This window comes from Talaromyces amestolkiae (genome assembly GCF_001896365.1).
Source record: "Talaromyces amestolkiae strain CIB chromosome Unknown scaffold19.1, whole genome shotgun sequence".
NCBI classification, from domain to species: Eukaryota; Fungi; Ascomycota; class Eurotiomycetes; order Eurotiales; family Trichocomaceae; genus Talaromyces; species Talaromyces amestolkiae.
In genome coordinates, this window is record NW_024468055.1 from 356,364 (window position 1) to 378,683 (window position 22,320).

Sequence of the window (22,320 nt, forward strand, 5' to 3'; positions counted from 1 at the left end):
GAAGAAGAATCGGAAAGATTGAAAAAAAAATTAGGAGGGTGCAGGTTTGCCTGTGAAAGGGGTAACAAAATTGCCAATACTTAGATTGATGCGTGTATTTTGGCAAGTTTCGTAACATTTGAAGCCCAAGTCAATCGAATTTAGGCAGTTGTGAGATGATTATATGTAAAATCTGCCACTTCTTGATGAATAGTACGCTAATGCAAAGAGGAACTTTAATAAATCTCATGCAATTACTTTATTGGACTCTGATGCAAATTTAAGCTAGAACTGCAGAATAATATAGTGAACCATAATACTTATAAATACAGCAACCCGACTACATACAAGGATTGTTCGCTCGACGACGAAACCTTGGGATTGTTTGGGACTTGTGCATAAAAAAACAAGGATACCCAAATTACAGTACCAAAACATCAATTGACCTAGCTCAAATCCTTCATTTGATTTAAATGGTTCATGAAGCTAGAGTCAAGCGTTCTTGGAAACTTGTCCTAACCTAGGAAGACATGAGTGATTTATCTGGGAGTTGAGCGATTGCATTGAGTGCCTGATGGAAGAAACCTCGAAGGAGCACTAATAATGTCATCATCCCAGCTAGCGTAAGTAACGCTGTCGATGATTTTTGATGATTAGAAATTATTACCGGTGAACCCAAGCTCGACACGACGTTCCAACATATACGCCGGTTACCGCCTTACGATCTTGTCTGGCTGCTGCGTCTCTCAATCGGCGCATTTTATTTGGTTTTGCAGATTGAGATTTGTTCAAGTAGAGTGAAATGTTACTATCTGGGCATATTTGGGCGATATGACGAGAAATGGTGCCAATCGTGTACAGGGTGCTAAAGCATTGCTGAAGTCAATCTTTAATAGACGACTATCCTCGCACAACTCATCGATAACTCGTCTTAACCCTAAAATATGATCACATGGTATATGCCTAGTTTCTACTCCCAAGAAAGTCTCTAGAGAAATAGCTCGCTGTAAATATACAGAAGACTGATCTCAGCTTCACTATTCGGATTTTTGCCGACCCTAGTGTTTTAAGGACAAGCAATAATCTTGATTTAGAAATGCACCTGGTAAGCCTACTTTATGTCATTTCTCCTTCGATAGGGGTCAAAGCATGTATGACCACGAGGTTTTTAGCCGCTTTTGTTGACTGACTAGGAATGATCCGATCTAGCCGGTAGACATTGATACTTCATACTTTCCTAGCCCGGTAGTTGATCTTTTCTGGTAACCGTGGGTATTATAGGCTATTACACTTATTGGCCTTAACAAAAAAACAAACGTACGATCTCCACATCTACCGCACAGAGTATTGCAATGCGGGTTTGAGCGCGTCGGGAACGGCTGATGACCCTGCTATTTAACCGACAAGAAAATATCTCACTAGCTCACTTTAATTTTCCCCACGGGGACGAATCAAGTCCAGACAATCTAGTGGTCATGTTACCTCTGCGAATGAAAAGGGATAAACTAGATCCAGAACAGAAACTGCAGACCAAAAAGCGCGGGGAAACCCACATGAACCAATCGATGCCCTAGCATGCCTCCGGAAGAAATCGAACGTGGTAGCTGGGTCTGTATTCAGGCTAAATGGGCTCCGTCAGCCATACTCTCCATAGCAATTGATGCGACGATCTTGCTTCTTTTGGTCTTCACGCGTGTTTGAATGCTGGAGATGCACAGACACGAGCTGCAGGTGAGCTGTTTAGTGGTTTCGCCGTTTCATATACGAGGTCATGGCAGCTCCTGAATGGCTGGGTTCAAGCCCCCAATGTAAAATATTCCCCGGATAAGTCAAGGTCTGGCCGGGAAAATTGTTTTGTATGACAAAACTCATAATACTAATGCTGTATAGGATAAATAGACTCCCAGGTCCTGTGAGTCATCTGATGCGTGAAATATTCTCGAACAAAAAGTAGAAAGGGTCCAAGGCTATTGAGTTTTGTGTAAGCTTTTATACTCCCTACTTTCCCATTAATTTTCTTTTCTTGTCTTGAGCCACCAAAGCTTAATGCTAACAGTCCAATAAAAGGTTAATTGCCATCATGCCGCTTGCTATTGCTTCACAGACCGACGATGTCGCTCTCAAGCGACGTATGGCGCTGGCCGGCTCGTCTGGGCCAATGGCTGCGTTCCACAACTTGCGTGTCGTCGGAATCGCCATGTTTGCCTGTCTAGGTGGATTGTTGTATGGTTACAATCAAGGTGTTTTTAGCGGTAGGCTCTATGATACCATGTATATAGTATTCTCCTCGCTGATTTGTGATAGGTGTCTTGACCATGACGGCATTCGGTGAACATATGGGCGATTACACAACGAATTCCACGAAGAAGGGTTGGCTGACCTCGATCTTGGAATTGGGTGCTTGGTTCGGAACTCTCTATTCAGGTTTTCTGGCCGAGGTGCTTAGTCGTAAATATGCGATTTTGATCAATACTGCTATTTTCATTCTGGGTGTTGTTATTCAATGCACAGCCGTGACATCGTCGGGTCCCAATTCGATTCTGGCTGGTCGATTCATTACTGGTATGGGTGTTGGTTCGTTGTCGTAAGTACTTTCCTTGGGCTGCCTGTCAGAATACATTGATGAGACTAAAGCTGACTCGACTTTTGTAGCATGATTGTGCCTATGTGTAAGAGATACAGACCTCATTTCTTATGCTCCAACTAACGCTGATGTAGACAACGCCGAATGTGCTCCTCCCGAAATCCGTGGTTTACTAGTCAGTCTTCAGCAATTTTCCATCGAATTCGGAATCTTAATTTCTTTCTGGATCGACTACGGCACAAACTATATTGGTGGTACAGGTCAAGGACAAAGCGATGCAGCCTGGCTAGTCCCTCTTTGCCTGCAGCTTGTTCCTGCCGTTGTTCTCTTCGCTGGTATGATTTTCATGCCCTTCTCTCCTCGATGGCTTGTGCATCACGGCCGTGAAGAGGAAGCTCGTCGTGTTATTGCCATGCTTCACGGCGGAAGCGGCGAATCAGCCGCCATGGATGAAGTTATCGAGCTCGAATTCCTAGAGATCAAGGCTCAGTCAATGTTTGAGAAGCGTTCTACCGCAGAAAAGTTCCCTCATTTGCAGGAACTGACTGCGTGGAATACCTTCAAGCTCCAGTTTGTCGCTATCGGCTCTTTGTTCAAGACCATGCCTATGTTCCGTCGTGTCATCGTCGCCACGGTTACTATGTTCTTCCAGCAATGGACTGGTATTAACGCTGTGTTGTACTACGCACCAAGTATCTTTGGTGCGTTGGGACTGTCTAACAACACGACTTCCTTGCTGGCCACTGGTGTTGTCGGTATCGGTATGTCTCATGACTCTCTCCTTCGAATATTGCAACAAGCTAACGGAAGTAGTCATGTTCTTAACCACTATCCCGATGATGGTTTACGTCGACCGAATCGGTCGCAAACCTGTCCTCATTGCCGGCGCTGTTGCAATGGGCGTTAACCATCTCATCATCGCCATCATCTTCGCAAAGAATCAAGACCAATGGCCAACACACCACGCCGCTGGTTGGGCTGCCATTGTCATGGTCTGGCTCTTCGCCGCAAATTTCGGTTGGTCTTGGGGTCCATGTGCATGGATCATTGTCGCCGAGGTCTGGCCACTAAGTGCTCGCCCTTACGGAATCGCCCTTGGCGCCAGTTCCAACTGGATGAATAACTTCATTGTCGGTCAAGTGACACCGGATATGATCACACATATGAGATATGGTACATTCCTCTTCTTCGGGTTGCTGACGCTCTTGGGTGCCGTGTTTGTATGGATCTTCGTGCCGGAAACCAAACAGCTCACACTCGAGGAGATGGATGTCATCTTCGGTAGTCAAGGTGTGGCAGCGTCGGATAAGGAAAGAATGGACCAGATTCACCTGGAATTGGGGTTGGTGGACAGAGCGGCTAATGAGGATTTGCACACCACAGAGGTCAAGGAGGAGGTCAAGGAGAGTGAACTCAAAGCTGAATAAATTGCCTTGTCTGTATACCGGGTTTGCATATCTTCGGGGACGTTGATGATGACGACTTGCGACTAATCAACTTCTCGTCGGATATGACCATATACTCGACATTTTTCAAGACTCATAATATTACTTATGCTCGATATTTATACCCAAAGGTGCTCAATATGTGTATCCTGTCAATTCAATAATATTCCATCAGTATCTAGGTATTGTCAGTACTTATCAATTGAATTTTCGAAAGGGTCTCGAGACACATGCAGAGGCAAACATTGTAGTTTTATATTACACTAGTGCTCAAATACCAGAAGAGTATCGTAATGTTTACTACACCTGATAGAATCTTAAATTGACGTTGAATTCTTTAAATAGCCCCAGCGCTGTTGAACCTAACCTGTTAATAGTGTCTATTGTTTTTGGTAGTTCGATGAGTGTAAATTTTCGTGGGGACTTAACAATATTTGAACTCGACATGATGTCAACATTCGCAACCTACTTTCATACGCCATCATCTCTAATACTTATATTGATATTCTTTGTCAAGACCCCAAATATAAACTAAATAGATGACTGAAGAAATGCATGTTCAGGGTTGGCTCGATCATGTGTTATTTTTGTGTCATGGCGACGTCACTGGCACCAACTGCAATATAACTACTCATCTTGATATCTGAACGACTTCAACTAAAAAGTTGAATCTCCTCACATCCAATTATAGATTTGTATTATATTAAGTCGATCATTCACTGAAAAAATGGCACCGAAGAAAGTCCTTATCATCCTCAGCGATGCCCACTCCTTTCCCATTGAAAAGCCCGCCGGGAACAGCACAGAAAGCCAAGAAGTCCAACAACCCTCCGGTTTCTTTCTGATGGAACTCGCAAAACCACTCACTCAGCTTCTCGAGTCCGGCTACGAAGTCACATTTGCTTCTCCCAAAGGCCAAAAGCCAGTCCCCGACCCCAACAGTGAAAGCCTCCTAGCGTTTGCGGGGAATTTCTACGAGCGTCGACGCGAGAATGCACTTATTGAACGCATGAAACGTGAGAATGGATTTGACTCCCCTCGTCCCTTTAGGACCATCAGCGATGAAGAATTGAACTCTTTCGCTGGAGTTTTTATTCCTGGTGGACACGCACCGTTGCAAGATTTGGGCGATGATCCAGAGCTAGGACGAATTTTGAATCATTTCCATAAACAGAAGAAGCCTACTGCAGCAATATGCCATGGGCCATACGCGTTCCTGAGCACAAAGTTGGTGGCCACACCCAACGGCGAAGGAGAATTCGCTTATAAGGGCTACAAACTCACAAGTTGGAGTGATGCGGAAGAAAACGTTATGGAGACTATTCTGGGTGGAGAGATCAAGAAAGTGGAAGCCACCTTGAGAGATTCCGGAGCCAATATGGTTGAAGGTGCAAGGGAGAAGCTGGGATATATTACCGTGGACCGAGAGGTTGTCACAGGTGGAAATCCGCTGGCCGCAGATGATTTGGGCAAGCAGTTTGTGAAGATGTTGGCTGGAGAGGCTTGAACTTTCTATGTAAATTAATTCTATGTCCTTTAGCTTCAGTGAATATACTTTTGTTGGCTGTCAAAAGCTGAAGGCTACATACACGAAATGGCTATTGACATCAGTCCGCTAGCAACATACCAGGCACGCCATCACAGCCAGAGATTACATAGCGTTGATATTGATGTAAATCGTAGTATTCGTGATGATCAGCAAAGACTTAGAGTCAATTGCTGGAGTCAATGTTTGATAAATATAATACCCCATGATTCAACTCTTTATTTTCGGCCTATGCTGATATGGCTTTCAATTCTACATCAATCAATCAAAGAATCAAAGATCTGTCTTACCTCGCATTATAATAAAGAAAATTAAGAGTATAATGAGAAGAAAAATTTGTCATCCTATCCATGTTCTTTAACGTGTTTCAATAAGCTTATAATTTAGAACTCTTCTTAGGAAATTGGTTTCGTATGGGCGGAGGTCTCCTGTATATCCTGAGGAGAAAGACAAGAAGAATACTGAGTCGAGCGAATGAATAACAACAAATAGTAAGCAGTCTCAAGTGGCTTCAAGTGTAATCAAATCCTGTAATAAACAGATAAACTCCTCCGTATAGCCCTATTAGACGTGGTCCTCCATTCTCCTCTTTCCTCTTCCTTCATTTCCAAGAATTGGCTGTCGATATTGCTTTAACTACTTAATAATATTGCATTCTTCTAATTGTTTCGTTTCGCCTTACCGACTAACTATCAAGCCATCTAGGACCATGTAGCCTATAAATGAAAATCTACCTTCCCCAGGTGCATCATTCATATTTCATGCTCGTTCCTTGTCTGCTGTCATTGTTATTAGCAATTTCATCCTCAACCATACTGCGACTTCTTTTCTTAAAGGCTTCCAGCTGAATCCATCACTATTAAGTACGCAATTATGTCGAGTGATTCACTCAAATCGTACTCTCGTGCAGCGTTGAAGGAGCAGACAGCTATTTTTCTTCGATCATGCCGCCCAATGGATCCCACACTTGCTGCCCTTCCTTGCGATCTGATATACATGGTGGCAGACTACTTGGAGACTCTAGACCTGTGTAATTTTGCAGCGACTTCCCCTCGAAACTGGGCTATTCTCCAGGATACCTGTCACAAAGAGGCTTTACGAGTAGCCGGTCCAACACCTGAGGATTACGAAAAGTTCAGAGCCAACCGTGGCCATGGCTTCTTGACTCTTATCAATATGGAACGAACGAATATATTTTGGAAACGTCGGAGCTTACTCATTAAAGCAGTGTCCTATGGTCGCTTGAATATTGCCCGCAGCTTTCTAGATCATGGCATCGATCCAAATTCATACAATATTCACGGCAAAAGGCTTCTTAATTTTGCGGTGATCTTGTACAGATTGCCTAGAAGAGCAGTGGAATATACTAATTCTGCACGACGGCCACTACCCCTTGGAGAAAATAGCTCGGGAGCATATGAGATGATAGAACTTCTACTTTCCTATGGTGCAGATCCTAGTTTGTCTGATGTTGATGATCCTAACACAACTCCCTTGGCTTTAGCAACTGAATCCGGCATGAGCCCACATGTCTGTCTCCTCATTAAGAATGGAGCTTACGTGAACCAGAGAGGTGTGCTCGGAAAGATTTGCTCATCTTGCAACATGCAAGCCCTACAGTGCGCTATAGATGCAGGAGCTATGCTTGACACTCTCCGGTCAGAGGGAGTAAGTCTTCTGTATCTCGCGGCTGAGAATGAGGATGTGGAAATTCTCGAATATCTTCTCAAAGCAGGTCTTGGCAGTCAAGTCAATGAAGTCCATCGGGGCAGGACACCACTGATAAGGGCGATCGAGACCGAAAATGAACACAATGTCCTGTCACTGCTCGAGCATGGTGCTGACCCCAACGCCCTACATCCCACGACTAACCAATCAGCACTGCAACTCGCCTGTGAATTCATGTTGCCATCCACATCAGTGAATGCTTTAATTCAAGCCGGTGCTGATATCAACCACGAAGACACTTTCGGCCTCCGAGCACTTCACGTTGCCGTTATAAAGGGGCAAGCTGGAACAGTCCGCGCAATTCTTGAGAGCGGTAAGCCGTTCGACATCACTGCCCGCGACTTAGATGGGCATACAGCCTTGGAATATGCCATGATGCCAGTGGGTTTTAGAGATTCGACGCGAGAAATTATTCAAATGCTACTTATTGCTGAAGCGCGTGCGCGAATCGAGGATGATAGCCGCTAGACATCTATTGATGAGTCGTTTCGACCACAGCATTTTGAGGCTTTGTATGATGTGCTCTCTGGAGATTTATGTTTTGATGAAAAGGTGAAGTAGCTGGTGGGTAGTAACGCGGAACTGAAGAGCTTCGTGTACTAAAGTTCCAAGAATGACAAATTCAGGGTTCTACCCCGAATCGATTTGATTACGAAGTTCGACTTTTGTTAAATATGTAACGCCACTTTTTCATCTCCATGTTCTACATGATTTAACAATACCTTATGCATTTTATACATGGTAACATGACTATCTGTAACATTCGATTTATAGAGACTAACTACCTATTACTTCAAGTCTCCCAGTCGATAGATGGTATAAGTCTATTTGAATGAGTTCTGATTACACTTTAGAAGGGCCGTATTTGTTAAGCAACTCTTATGTGTATTGTAGTAATTATCTTTTGTGTGTTAAGGTATCATCAAAGTAGGAACATCTTTTATAACCTTGGAAGCCTGTCATTTCTGCACCACCTCCGAAACGCCTTATAATCGCACACGCCTCAGACTTTTAGCAAATCTGATACATATCAGATGTTGATCAATACCGCCAATCGTTCTCGCTCAACCACTCATCCCTACTTTAGAACTGGTTGATATGTCCACTTTCACCTCTCTCATGGACCGGATTCAACGAATTGCGCGGGTTCCCTGTTGTCTGATTGTTGAATGTACCTGGAGTCTGATTCACGGGTGTATTTCCATATTGGCCCGCAGCTGTATTGGTGGCGGACTGATATTCGCCATGACCTGTGGGGGAGAAAGCGGCATCGTTCTTATGAGATCCATCAGTTGTGTCGGCATATCCTCCAGGGCTGACAGCAGTAGCTTCGGAAATATTCCTCTGATGTCCGTTGATGGCGCGGCCTGTTCCGTTGACGTTTCCGGTGACACCGTTACCGCCAACGCCACCGTCATAAGTATCGGGGACACCGGTGTCAAAGGAAGAAGATAAGTTGGCCTCCTTTGTGGGTCCAGCCTCGATACTATCAGCATCTTGACCGGGGTTGCAAGTCTCGTAACGCATCTTGTTCAGAAGGTAGTAGAAACCAGATGCGAGAGCAGATCCGAGCAGGGGACCAAGGAAGTAGATCCAGAAGTAGTGAGGGAAGCTTCTGTTCACGATAGCAGGGCCGAGAGAGCGGGCAAAATTTAGGGAGCCACCGGTGAAGTAGATGCCTTAAAAAAAGTTAGAGTCATGTTATACCAGAATGAAGTCGGGATGAAAGGGGACATACCGCAAAGCTCAGTCAAGAAGAAAGTCAAACCAATTCCAATAGGAGCTAAGAAGGTGGACTTGTGCTTCACAACAGCAAGCATAATGATGACAAAAACCAACTGAGCAGTGAGAAACATCTCAATGAAAAGACCCTGGGCAGTATTCGTACCACCCCCTAAAGTGGTTGCGACATTCAAAGGGCCGGGGAATAAAGCGGATACCACAGCGGCAGCACAGAGACCACCCAAAATTTGAGCAATCACAATCAAGACACTGCGCACTGCTGGGAGACCGCCGACAAGGAAGAGAGCCAATGTAACCTATCATTGGGATTAGCCAGGCTCTAACCACAAACTGGAATTGACTTTACCGAAGGATTGAACAATCCACCCGTAACACGATAAAAAGCCCAAACATTGACCGTCAACGAGAATCCAAACGCTAACGAAGCAAACAACAAGTTGTTTGTATTAGGATACGATCCCGGTGGGGGCATGGGCGTGTTTGAGATTTGAGTGCCAGCGAAAGACCAAAAGAGGAACAAGAAGGTGCCCACAAATTCACCGATTACGGCGACAAGATTATTGCGGCCATTGTCGGCTATGTTGAGCATGGGTAATTGCGCGCCTGACTGACGGCCTGTAGAGCGGCGGGATATACCTCCATCCGTCTGGGTGGAGCGACGGCTAGCTGAGCTGAGGACTCCCATTTTGATATTGGTATCCTTAATCGTTCTTCGACTGGGTAGGTTTGATGCTGGGTTGTAGGGGTAAATCTGTCAGTCGATTTGGTGGCGCAAGGATTCAAAATCACAGAGAAGAAATCAAGATCAAGGATGTAAGCAGCAGGGCGGACGACTTTATAAAGTGTCTTTAAATGTGCTTTCATCCCACTTACGAGAATGTAACAATCTGATAAAATACGAATAACCACACGTCATGACTCTGCATCTGGATAAGGAACCACTTCCCACAATGGCCAGTGTATATACACTTAACATCCAATTACATTCATATCCAAAGTCATTCTCCAGACTGGTGCAACATCTACGTTCTGGATCCGGAGAATGAGCCATAGAGAGAACTGCCCGAGTCATGTAATCGAGGCGCGGAGAATGGTCATTCATTCGCCAAGAGCTTGGTGCCATTTGTACATGATCTGCTCCATATACTGCGCAATCCGGCTCCAGACTGTTTGAGTGTAGACCAACCAATGTTGGCATTGTACTTATCTGACTGTATTGGTGAACAGGGAACCAAAACACTCATTCGACGAAATCGAAAAACGTGTTGATAAACAAAGCGAACCGTACTTATAGTTGTCGTCCTAATTATGCCTACACACCAAAGAGCACTCTAGTTAAAAGCGACAACAAATCACGATAGAATACCGTCAAGCGGCCTCTACTGCCTGCACATGAAGTCGTCCCGTCATGATTCAAAAATTTCCCAATCGGTAACTCAGCCCTAACCCGATTTTTCTCCAGACGACCCACATAAGCTATCAACCGCACGAACCATTATTATCAAGCGCGTTCTTATACTACCATGAGACAGTCTGGACTCATTTTTTCTATAGATTTCTATTGCTATTGGTTGATTGTTCAATATCATATGTAAATGAACACACTGTGGGCCAGTCGCACTTCCGCAAACGGAAGACAGTCGCTCAAACTGGGAACACGCTTGTCTGTCTGTTAGCCATGATAGAGCCCCACAATAAATCCGCAAACTGCCAAACAATAGAATAATTTACGATAAGATTGCAGTGGGGTGGATTATAGTCATGACGTCTAAGAGAAGCCATCAGCCGATTGAAAATATCCATATGTGCTCCAGAGGTCGATTTGATAAGAAAGAAAAGCTGGAAATGTAATACGAATCGAGGAATCAAGGTTTTCTACTGAATTGATTTCCATAAAGTCTCCAAATCATGCCATAGTGGTAAAAAAATCGTTTAAGATGTGGTGCGAGCCCGTTGTTGGGTAAGACTTACAGATACGACGTAGAGAGATTGGTAGTACTATTAACCAGAGATCATTCACTCATTATATAACGTGTTGTATATGAAGCCCCGAGACAGCCTGATGGGAGCTTGGGCAGTTGCCAACATTCATTTAAAGAGTTGGTATACTGAGAAACAAGACCAAAATGGCGACCCAGAAGGTGTACCATTGAACCCGCTTCCTCTTAACAAACCACCACTGGCAAACAGTTCTGGGCTCTGACTCGGTGAACTCTTCCTCCAGTATCTGAAGCCGTTCCCACCAAAATGAGTATTGTGATATATTCCGCGAAGTCGGTTTAAGGTCTAATATCGCAGAATCGAGAATATGGTTCTTCTGTTGTTTCTTGAACCAAAGAGCGCAGTATCGGTTGCTACATAGGATCAGGAGGGACAGGCTATCAAGTGTTTCTTCGAAGAATGACGCGGGTAGCAGGTTTCTGCTTCATAATCAGTCAGGCGCCCACAAACGGAGTGGAGTAATGTACTTGTTTACATCTTTCATACAGTATAACAGGGACACGTGGTAAAACAAGTAAATCGTGTTATCTTCGAACATCAGATGCCCTGCAAGGTTATCGGTCCACTATATGCTGAMCCCGCCAATCTTCCTCCAGATTATAGACATGGAATATCCGAATATGCTTCTTGACTTGTAATATCTGTGGGTATGGTCTTTGTGGAAACCAGGACTGGAGAACATCTGCTAGCGGCTTAGTGTCTGGCCACGGTATTGAGGTACTGGGGCATTGGGCGTTAGCAGACGAGGTGGGCTGGATATTCGACATAAGAAAGAAGCGAGTGACTAACTCAATATAATTTATCACAATAGCGTCGTTGTCTTTCGAGTTTGGCAACTGCGACTGGAGATGTTGAGCTAGCTCGTTTTTTTCTTAATGTTGGATTATGATTTACGATGTGAGCAACAGTCTTCATTTCATTCACTGAGCTTATAATATGCTCTGAGATGTGTTCAAAGATGACTTGGTTCTTCTGAAACTAGGGAGATTGTTCTTGACAGTCTCTCCACTTTGTGAAGCAGTGCTGATATTAGGAGCAGGATTTGATGTCAGTAAAGTGACGGTCATGGAAGAGCATTACCCACTCTACGCTGCAATCATTCACGGATATATCGACATGGCATCAACCCTTATTGAAGCAGGGGCTCCGATAGACGATATATACAGAGTTGAATCACATACTCCTCTAACGTTTGCAATCCTTGTGGGTAGACACGAAATGATTCCACTGCTCCTTGAATCTGGAGTAGATGCTAGTCAACCCACTACGGGCGGAACCAAGTCAGCTTCAGAAGTGGAAATGTATTATTCAAACGAAAGGTCACGGTCAGCCATTGAGCATGCCGAGGAGTTAACCAAGAACAGACAAGAAAAGAAGCCAGAGACCGTAGACGACAGCGGCGGAAGTGAACTCATTGCTGAACGGAAGTGAGACTATGGCCACATTGCAATTGGAGGAACTTGCCATGAAGGATATGTTGTGTTGTTGTACAAAGTCGCTACTTTTTAGCGAAACGACGTCTGTCCATTTCAGGACTAGCAGCGGGGTGGTTTCTTTTTAAGGTTGTATGATCGTCCTGAATCCGCTCGGCATCTTAACAAACTACGTCCTACTTTGTGTTAGTAATATACTAAGCTCCACTTCGAAATCCACCATGGCCCAATGCAGATTCTTCGTCGCTGGCTACTGTATGAGAGGAGACAGTTGCCGTTACTCTCACGAACCCGTTTCGAATTCTGACAGCGTGCCCCCACCAGCCCCTCACGACGATGCGAAGTCAAAAGCTAGCACACGGGTAGCTTCACATTTTCTCCAGGGAGGGTCATGGAGGGAACAGCAGGTCTTCGCTCCGGCAGAAAGGTTTGCTCAAGATGTACCATCTACCAATATCCTCCAATCCACACAATCGTTGTTTCAAAGTCCGCTGGCTTTCAGACGCAGGGAGCCCGAGTTAGCGCAGGCAACGTCGGATTCACGATCGCAAATTCCATGCTATCACTATGCCCGGGGTAATTGTCGGAACGGAAATACTTGCCCTTACTCCCATCTTGACAAGATCGATAGGAGCGAGCAGAAGGTGGAGACTCCTTCGGATCCTGAAGTATGCCTCTTTCAGGCCATATCAGGCTTTATATTAGTTCTAAAACGCCCTAGGAGAACCGATTCCGAGATGACTTCAAACGAGAAATTGGTGGCGCGTTGGTTCAATATGGACTCGGGGCTCAAGTGTCCAAAATTTCTCTACCTGCTGACTTCTCTGCTGCTCGGATTACAGGACTACCAGTAGATAGCTCCCCGGAATCCGTTGTCGCCCTTCTGTCCGAACTAGACATCGATGTCTCGCTAGATTGCGTACGAATATCTCCGCAAAATGGAGCTCTTCCTATATCCGCGGATATCAAATTTGACGATCCTACGGCTGCGAGGACATTGTGCGCTAAAATTTCTGTCGGATGCACTTCCAATGCCACAGTATCGCAGCTACAAGCATCTCAAATTACAGCTAGCTTTCCTTCGGGAGCAAACTATCGTAGAGTTGAGTGCAAGAAAGTCCAGTGTTCCTGGCACAAGCCCTCCAAGACAGCATGGCTGAACTTCGGGAGCAAAGATATTGCAAGAAGAGTTTTCAATAAGTTTGATTCCGCGTCTTACAGAATTCTCGACAAGAAAGTGCACTGCAACCCACCGATGAAGGGCGAAGGAGGGTTAAGAAATCCATATTCCTGGACAGTCATGCTTACAGACTTATCGACCGGCACCACAGAGCACGATATCCGTTCCGCCATATATTCACCATACGATCGTCCTCGAAATATTGAGATAGGGCAACCTACTTACAATGTTGATGGCGAGCTGGCTAGTGCAACTGTGATGTCCTTGCTAAGTCGAATTGGTCCAATCGAATGGCACCAAGTCAATACAGAATTAGAAGGCAAGAGGGCGAAGGCCGTTGCCCGATTCTACGAAGAACATGATGCAAGGAAAGCTGCAACATCACTTGACAACTTTCCACTACCGTTCGGAAAAAATATGAAACTAAGTACTCAACTTGTTAACATTGCAAAGTTCAAAGTCGCAACTATCATCTTCAGTGCTGTTCAACCTCAGATTCGTGCGGCGAGTCAGGATTGGTCGGAGAAACATCTTAATTTCAAGATATATCCGTGTGCTGGTCCTGCATCCCAGTATCGAGTACTCAAAATTGAAGGCTCAGTAGCCAAGGACGTCGCTACGGCAAAAGAAACTATGGATAAGATACTAGATGGCGTTATAGCACTGAGCCGCGGGGAACCTCTCTGGACTCATTCCTTGAGCTACAACGGTGAGGCATTCCAAAAGCTGAAAAAAATTGAAAAAGACCACGGTGTCGTTGTCATCCGGAACAGGAGGAAAGGAGAGCTCAGACTTTACGGCCCTCCAGGAAGGTGCAGTAATGCAGAGTCTGCCATTGCGGACATGATAAGTGCCGAGTCTTCTACGAACCATATCATAAATCTGAAGCCCGAGGAGTTTCAATGGGCATGCAATGGCGGGTTCCATACCATCGTTTGTGCACTTGGAGAGAATCATGCCACTTTTGATATCGTCTCCAATCCAAAGAGAATACTCATTACCGGATCACGAAAAGAGTATGAGGCCGCATTAAGAACCATTACCAAGCGGGAAATGGAAACAACCATTCAAGATACTGCCTCAGAGAAGGATTGCGCTGTATGCTGGACTGCAGCCGAAAATCCTGTGCCCACAAAATGCGGTCATATCTATTGCATTGACTGTTTTGAAGGTCTCTGCGCTGCGGCCGGCTCAGCAGAAAAAGATTTCTCGATCAGTTGTGTTGCTAAGGGAAAATGTCAGGCAGTCTTCAGTCTTGAGGAGCTACAAGAAAATCTTTCGTCCAGAGCGTTTGAAGATATTTTAGAAGCATCTTTCGCGTCCCATATCCAACGCCACCCGCAGAATTTCCGCTACTGTCCAAAGCCGGACTGCGGCATGATCTATCGGATTACGAACACGAACAATTGTAATACATGCAGAAAATGCCTGACTGTGACATGCACATCCTGTCACGTTTCGCACGAGGGCAAGACCTGTGCGGAGTACAAGGACGAAGCTTCCGGGGGTTACGAAGCTCTGAAAAAGTTAAAGAAAGAGCTTGGTATCAAGGATTGTCCTAAATGTACTACACCCCTGGAAAAGACTGAGGGCTGTAACCATATGACGTGCAGAGGGTGTGGATCACATATTTGCTGGGTTTGTTTGGAAGTGTTCTTGACAAGTGAACCATGCTACGACCATATGAATGCAAAGCATGGAGGGATAGGGCTGGGTTATTTGAATGATTTTCTTTAATATATTAAAGATCTGGTGGTCCAGGCGTTACAGCGATCACCTGAATTGGTTTTTTTATGTCTATTTCAGGTTGAACAGGATGGAAGATTTTGCCGATTCCTCGGAAATGGGACTTGCGACGTTAAGGCTCTATATTAATGTGAAACATGTGTGTGTAGTTGTCATCTTGCACTTTGTTGGATCATGAATCATGTTACACTCGTCCTCTTTTGAGTGCAGACTTTCGTACGTCTGCAATTCAGGGATAAGGCGAAATTGTTTCATTACTGTTGAATTAGGTACTACTTCAATTTTTCTCAATCAGGGTCTCAACTAAGCTATTTCATATTGCGAATTTCCAGCACTTGTAGAATTCACGTGTACTCACCATACCTTGAAATTGGCGGTGATTCTTATAGGCTGCAGACCTTTGTGTCATGAAACAAAACTACTACTCATCAGTCGGCGTGCTTTGTATTGTGGTTTTTGGGAAAGGGGTTTCAGGTACAAATCACGTACGCCGGCTTTATGGGCAAGTATACCTCAAGTTTCTTCAAGTTTTGCAGAAGCATGTGGTAGTTTTTGATCATACACCATTTTGATTCATTATCTTCATTGACTGTTGAACAAACCAATACACTTATGGGAAATTGCGCCGGAACACAAAAGAATGAACAAAAAGAAAATCATAAATCATATCAACTCCCCACGAGCCAATCAAACACCGGACCTATATGAACTAAACAGTTGCCAACCTTTTTACAAAGCAACGGCAACAACACCGACAAGACCGGCAATGCCAGCAAGTCCCATACCCAACCCAGTGGGGGCTGCAGCAGCGGCACCAGTGAAAGTAGAAGTAGAGGCAGCAGTAGCCCCAGAGTGAGTCGAAGTGGAGGTAGCAGTAGTAGTAGTCCCGGTCTGAGTCGAAGTGAAAGAGCTGGTAGAAGTAGCAGAACCAGCGGAGTTGGTCAGGGTAGTGGCGCCCGTCACAGTAGAAGTACCTGTGACAACGGCGCCGGTGTTGGAAGCAAGCGACGCCAAAGATGAAGCGGCACTGCTCTCATTGTCTGCAATAATTGAGGCATCTGAAGCAAATTGAGATGCGATTGAGGCAGAAGCACTATTTGTCTCAGTTGCGGCTACGGCAGCCCACGAAGTGGCTTGTACATGGGCATCGCTGGCAAGACTGGAAGCGTCGCTGGCCCATTTGCTGTAGTCTGATGCTGCCGCGCTAGTATGTGTAGCGATTAAGTGGGTGAAGGAGTCCCAGCCAGAAGTGATTGAACCCCCGATGCTGCCAAAATCGGAACCTAATTGTCCACCAAGATCGCTGAAGGCATTTCCAATGTCGGTGCCCACGGCGCCAAAGTCGCTGCCGATTTGGTCCCACAAGTCTCGTCGTTGAGGGACGGCAGGTGCTTGTGTGATTTCCGGGTGAGGAACGGCGTAGGCCGTGGTGAGTAGGGCTGAAGCAAGGATGAGTCTGTACTGCATGGTGTTGGTATTATTTTTTTGGTCAGCGGTGGTAACTGGATGGTTGGTAATTCTAGACTCTCAATTGCAGAGGATGTTCTGAAGAATGTGATGTGGGATGAAACAAGACTAAAATCATCTTTTTAAACATGAGCGAACCACCTCCTTTTATGTGCCGACGTGATCTGATGCCTAGGATCGGCCCCCCATTGTTTAGTAGCGGCATATTACACTTCAGTACGGATACGGTGCGACATCATCAAAGCTGTACCTCGTACCGCTAATACACTAACTACCCCATTCCATGGATTGAACTAGAAATCAGGTTATTCACGTAACACAAAAGCATGTTCCTCGACGAGCGGGGACATGCTCAGCCCCAAGTACCGGCAGACGCGCGATTGAAAAGATGAGGAATCGAGGCTTACTCCGTAGTAAAGTCTTAAGATGGCCCAATGAAGGGCCAAAATACTCCACAAACGGATTGCATAGTACATGCTTACTGGTGGCAGGATTTGTTTACATTACATAACTCGTACTCGTGTTTCATACGGGTACGAACACGATTTTTATTGACCCTTCAGTTGACGGTTCATTTGCGTCGTACTTAATTTCTAAAGACTATATGTTCTTGGAGTACAATTCCAATATTTGCGTCAAATTTCTACGGAAGAACCCACCTACATCATCTTGGACGCGAAACGAAATGCGAATACGGAGTGCGAAAACTAATTAAACTAATGTATTTGATCGACAAGCCACTGAAGTCAATAATCGGGTTCTAATTTCCTACTTCTCTTCAAGAGCATAATCGCGACAGTAGCGCGCGAAATAGCTCCTTGGCCAGGAATTACGCCCCTTTGCGATCCCGGGGATACGTGATAGACCGTATGACGACGTGTATGTAATTCTGATACCAAATACCGTATCACAATTTTCGATGATTTCCGCCAGCCACACACTGATTGGCCCAACAAGCGGTCACAGCCGCAATGGGGTAAAAATAGGACTGTGGCTGAAGCGTCACGATCGCCACATAAATCTACTTAAAAACCACGAATTGAGCTGCCTAGTGTGGCGGGGKGGTTAAAGAATAGCGCAAAGGACAAATCAGATAAGGATTTATACTTCTGCCTGGAAAAATTTGCGCTGTTCGTTGGGGATGTGGTACAGTACGTTGCATGACTCGTGACTTTCACGCTGCAGGAATCCGATGATGCTATGTATGGATGCCCATAGACAACCAGACAGATCCGATTGGTCAATTATGACCAGCTATCCTTGAAGATTCCTCAGCACACGTTAGAATCTAGACCCGGTTCTGATATTGTTCGCCCTTGCTTTTCCTTCAGGTAGGCGAGTTGACAGCCTGGTTGACAATAATCTCACTGTCTACTCTGCCGATGGGTGATCGATCGTCTCAAGAACTACGTACTAGCCAAAAAGACTGCATATGTCGTGCAGGTCGCGATCTTGACCGCTACAGCCTTAAAACCATGAAAGAGACCTGAAACAACCATTCCGACAGTTCCGGAACAAAGATAGATTTGTCTGGAAGCCACAAAGAACAGAGTCCCCGATTATTTGCATGACACAGCCTCTTTGAGAATATTTTATTTTTGCCTGCGATTTAATTCGACAATTGTGTTGTCAACTGATTGACGGCCATGCAGTACCACGTACGGAGAGACAGCGTGTTGTACTGTCGATATTGAGCACTGTGTTATACAATACCTTGCTTTTCAATTGGAGGACGAGAGGGCTTCTATGAATCAAGTTTTTTGTTGGCAAGCACACAATATGCCGTTCAGATGCCGAATTTTCATATAAAAAACTATGAAGTAGACCGACAGACTTCCCAGACACTGACCCCGCCAGCTGACCTCATTGTTAAAAGACACTGAGCAAGGATGTCCTTTCTGGCAGGGAGTTGACTGACAGTCGTGGGTCCACCAATCACAAGATTAGGGCCAGTACCACTGTAGGGTAATGGCATTTTTATTATTGCTATAATATAGTAATACAAGGAGCCGAGAGGCATTACCTCTCATAAATCAACCAACTCGTACACCCAACAAGCCCAGCCAGAAACAACGTCGTCAATACCCCAGCTCCAGCCCTATCCGCAGTTGAAATCTCCCTAGTTCTCATATCACCCAATCTACCTTGTGTTACACTACCGTCATTCGACCCCGAACCAGCAGCAGGATTGCCTATACTCGTCCCACCATTCGCATCCGTAACTGGTGGCGCAACCTCCTGAATCAAATTACTCTGCAAGACTTCCAGCGCACTCATCTGCTCCCCTAGACCTCGACTTCCGTCCCATTTCTGATCGGTCCATTTCACCCCACAACTCGTCCCGTTGGGGCCTCCAGTGCACGTCTTTGCTGCTGCGATAGCTGATGCTTGTAAACGAGGCATGATGGTGTCGTAGGTGAAAGGGGCCATTTGGGTGGTAGCTGCCATCCAACGGGCGAAGTAGGCTTTGAATGATTTTTGGTCGACTTGGCATGTTCCTACTGGTTCGCAGGCACGTTCGTACATGACGTTTTCTGGCTCGGTACTGAAGAACACGTTTGTTGCGTTGAGGATTTGGAGGGTGCGGTCGCGCCAGATGTCACTGCCGTTGGTCTGAACAGGTCAGTTAGATGATACCAGCTTCAGACTAAACACAGTCCTGGAAACTTACAAAATTATACATATTGGCCGCACCCAGCAGATAGACTCCTGAGTTGTACGTCCACTCAATCAGATTATAGTTCTTGCAATCCGTTGTATCATCCGCACCATCCCAGAACCTATACTCCGGTGTAAGGAACCCGACATCAGCAGTCCACTGCCATGTCTTGTCCGCCCAGTCGGCATACGTCTTGTTGCCGGTGTACTTGGCCAATCTGGATGCAATATTGAAGAAGCCACCATTCGAAATCGTGTTTTTGTAGCCATACCCTTTGTTCCAGGTGAATATCTGCCATCGAAGCCCACCGCCGCACGTGGTTGGATCCCACCTTACTGCTTGCGAATTGAACACTGCTTGCGCCAGCGCAAGCCATTGTGGTTGATCGGCAGGKGGATTAGGGAAGTTTCGTTCGGCAGCGGACATGGCTGCCATGCCCCAAAATGCTTGATCGTCGTTTCCCTCGGTCATTGTTTGATTCTTGGGCATGAAGTTTGCGTCGGGGCTTGCTTGCCATAACAGGGCCTGAGTGGTCATGTTGTTCCATGTGCTGTCGCCGGTGTATGCCCAGTAGTCGATCAGGGCGCCGAACATTGCACCTGCTTCCCACCAGAAGTATGGGTCTGGTAGGTTGCCAGGGTTATCGCCTGGTCGGTAACCAGTGTAGTAGGACATCATTTCGGTGGCTACCGCTTTGGCAGCTGATTTTATGGAGTCTATTTGGTCAGTCACGGCGTTTGCATAGAAGTTGGAATTAGTCTCTACGTACCTGGATTATTGAGATTGAGGTCAATAGCATGAACGGCCTGCGTTGCTAGTAGAATGGTTGATATGACCTGACCCGGTCTTTGTATGTTCGACCACATCGTTGCACACATCCAAATTCGTCAGTTCGCGATATTACTTCAATTTCCTACTCTTCGTCCCGTCTCTTTGCTGAGTGGCAGATGTTTGGATTGAGGAAGTATGGCGCTTCTGATAGATGTTGTAGAATCAAAAGGAGTGAGATCCCTCCCTATTCTTCGATTTCGGAAGCTTTTAGAGTCATTTGATTCGACAATAAACTCTTAAAGACCTTAAAAAATCGCCTTAATAGTTGAGGGGAGAAATTATCAGCTTCGTGATGCCCATGTAGCCGCACAATGTGCAGTATGGACGGAGCGAGCAATGAGAGAAAACTCATGCAAGCTTAACCAAATGGGCTTGAATAATCGATAGTATTCCATCACTTTACTACGGAATTTAGATAAACAAACCTTGAAAGGGGGTCCAAGAAGGGATTGGTTCACTGACTAAGAAAGGAATGTTTGTTATTACCACATGTGGAAATAATGCATTCCTTGCCCTAGAAAGCGGTGCCTTGACTACCCCCTGTACAACACCAACCGATCCAATTCACCAAATATACTGCTTCTACTATTTCTTTTCATTAGTCTCAATTACAGACCTGCAATTTCTTTTTTTCCTTTTCATTTATTAATTTGCCAGATCACTGGACGTCGTAGGTCGTCGAAGAAAAGGGTATACAGACCCAGGAAGATCTATCGCCGGCTCTTTCGGATGATAACAGTGCACTCCATCGATGATGTCGATTATTCGACGCCCTTTTTGCATATATCTTGCATTACAGATCCTGCCAGCCCCAAGTGCGGCGGTTCGAGATCGTGTAGTATTGCGCACCCATACACTCTTACTACTGGAAAGCCAGCCTATCTTTGAATGGCATATCGCCACTCTTTAGCTGCAGTATCAAAACTGTCTGCTCCTAAGTCTCTTCTCCTAGAGCGATTGCAGATTGGTACCATCTCGCTCCAAGCATACGCACTATAAGATATACACTATATAGATTTGTACTTGTCTTGAATAATTTAAGATGAGAGAAGGGTAAATAGTACTCTTTTCACAATACTTTACCTTCTGTTCATCTCTCTGCTTCTGCTCCCACTTTAGCTCTGAGCTCAGAGTAGAGCTATGTGAAAAGTTATATAAAAGCTCCCCTTTACCAGCATCATATCTTGGTTGGACCTTATCCTCGAAGCGACTCAGGCCAAGAGAAACTAGTTCCAGAGCTACAAAGCTCCTAAAACGTATAAACCACCTTTCGCTGGCCAACCGTACACAGTCGCTCCAGGCTTAGCTCCGAGTTGAACTTGATAAAAAGGCGGTGGGTATTCATTTTTGCAATCAGGGCAGCTCTCCTCAGAAGATGTAGTAGCTCAATTCTGTCACTTGAATAGTCTATTCATTTGGACAAGTGTAAAAAAATTCAACGTGGACTTAAGGGACAACCGCGGAATGGAGGAGAACCAGTAGAGCACTGGCAAGGGATTATACTAGCAAAACTTGTCATTGACATCATAGAGGAAAATGGCTGCTGTTAGAAAATCGATGCAATTGGTGTTGGTATAAGGAAGATCTTTCTCGGGTAGCTGTATCTGCGCTAATGTACGAGGCTGAACTACCACAGTACTAAAAAGACGAGGATATTGAGTAGGATCGCCGGGGCGCGCGCCCAGGTGTTGCACTGCACTTTTAGCTTCTCGGAGAGGCTGCTACAACATATATAATTTGACTTCAATGAACTAACTTATACAAGTCAAAATATAAGAAACAACATTACTACATGACGTATACTTTCACATAGATATATTTTCAACCTTGATTGGCGTTTCAACAGGGGGTTAGCTGCAGTGGCTGAAAGCTGAGCGCAGATCGGTATTCAGGGCGCTACATATGTCCCGATTAGGTTTGATGTAGCGCATGGTTGTCACTAGCCCTAAAACCTTGCCATGTTCGATACACACGTACC

At 45.3% G+C, this 22,320-nt stretch overlaps 7 protein-coding genes across 7 annotated transcripts; 4 read left to right on the forward strand and 3 right to left on the reverse strand.

The window, feature by feature from the left end:
- Window positions 1–2,059: 2,059 nt before the first annotated feature.
- Window positions 2,060–3,990, forward strand: BHQ10_008443 (uncharacterized protein; the record flags this gene model as incomplete). Its single annotated transcript, XM_040881249.1, has 5 exons — window positions 2,060–2,231; window positions 2,284–2,563; window positions 2,632–2,648; window positions 2,698–3,324; window positions 3,377–3,990. 5 exons carry the CDS (start codon window positions 2,060–2,062, stop codon window positions 3,988–3,990), a joined length of 1,710 nt encoding a protein of 569 aa, XP_040736945.1.
- A 745-nt stretch (window positions 3,991–4,735) lies between these two features.
- On the forward strand, window positions 4,736–5,515 carry BHQ10_008444 (uncharacterized protein; the record flags this gene model as incomplete). The annotated part of the gene is made up of 1 exon (XM_040881250.1): window positions 4,736–5,515. The coding sequence occupies one exon, from the start codon at window positions 4,736–4,738 to the stop codon at window positions 5,513–5,515; it is 780 nt and encodes a 259-aa protein (XP_040736946.1).
- Window positions 5,516–6,508: 993 nt separating this feature from the next.
- Window positions 6,509–7,750, forward strand: BHQ10_008445 (uncharacterized protein; the record flags this gene model as incomplete). Its single annotated transcript, XM_040881251.1, has 1 exon — window positions 6,509–7,750. One exon carries the CDS (start codon window positions 6,509–6,511, stop codon window positions 7,748–7,750), a length of 1,242 nt encoding a protein of 413 aa, XP_040736947.1.
- Window positions 7,751–8,365: 615 nt separating this feature from the next.
- Window positions 8,366–9,710, reverse strand: BHQ10_008446 (uncharacterized protein; the record flags this gene model as incomplete). Its single annotated transcript, XM_040881252.1, has 3 exons — window positions 8,366–8,961; window positions 9,021–9,321; window positions 9,372–9,710. 3 exons carry the CDS (start codon window positions 9,708–9,710, stop codon window positions 8,366–8,368), a joined length of 1,236 nt encoding a protein of 411 aa, XP_040736948.1.
- A 2,970-nt stretch (window positions 9,711–12,680) lies between these two features.
- Window positions 12,681–15,299, forward strand: BHQ10_008447 (uncharacterized protein; the record flags this gene model as incomplete). Its single annotated transcript, XM_040881253.1, has 3 exons — window positions 12,681–13,127; window positions 13,181–15,182; window positions 15,253–15,299. The coding sequence occupies 3 exons, from the start codon at window positions 12,681–12,683 to the stop codon at window positions 15,297–15,299; spliced, it is 2,496 nt and encodes an 831-aa protein (XP_040736949.1).
- Window positions 15,300–16,114: 815 nt separating this feature from the next.
- Window positions 16,115–16,852, reverse strand: BHQ10_008448 (uncharacterized protein; the record flags this gene model as incomplete). The annotated part of the gene is made up of 1 exon (XM_040881254.1): window positions 16,115–16,852. The coding sequence occupies one exon, from the start codon at window positions 16,850–16,852 to the stop codon at window positions 16,115–16,117; it is 738 nt and encodes a 245-aa protein (XP_040736950.1).
- A 2,078-nt stretch (window positions 16,853–18,930) lies between these two features.
- On the reverse strand, window positions 18,931–20,377 carry BHQ10_008449 (uncharacterized protein; the record flags this gene model as incomplete). Its single annotated transcript, XM_040881255.1, has 4 exons — window positions 18,931–18,950; window positions 19,012–19,465; window positions 19,524–20,227; window positions 20,281–20,377. The coding sequence occupies 4 exons, from the start codon at window positions 20,375–20,377 to the stop codon at window positions 18,931–18,933; spliced, it is 1,275 nt and encodes a 424-aa protein (XP_040736951.1).
- Between the last annotated feature and the right edge of the window lie 1,943 nt (window positions 20,378–22,320).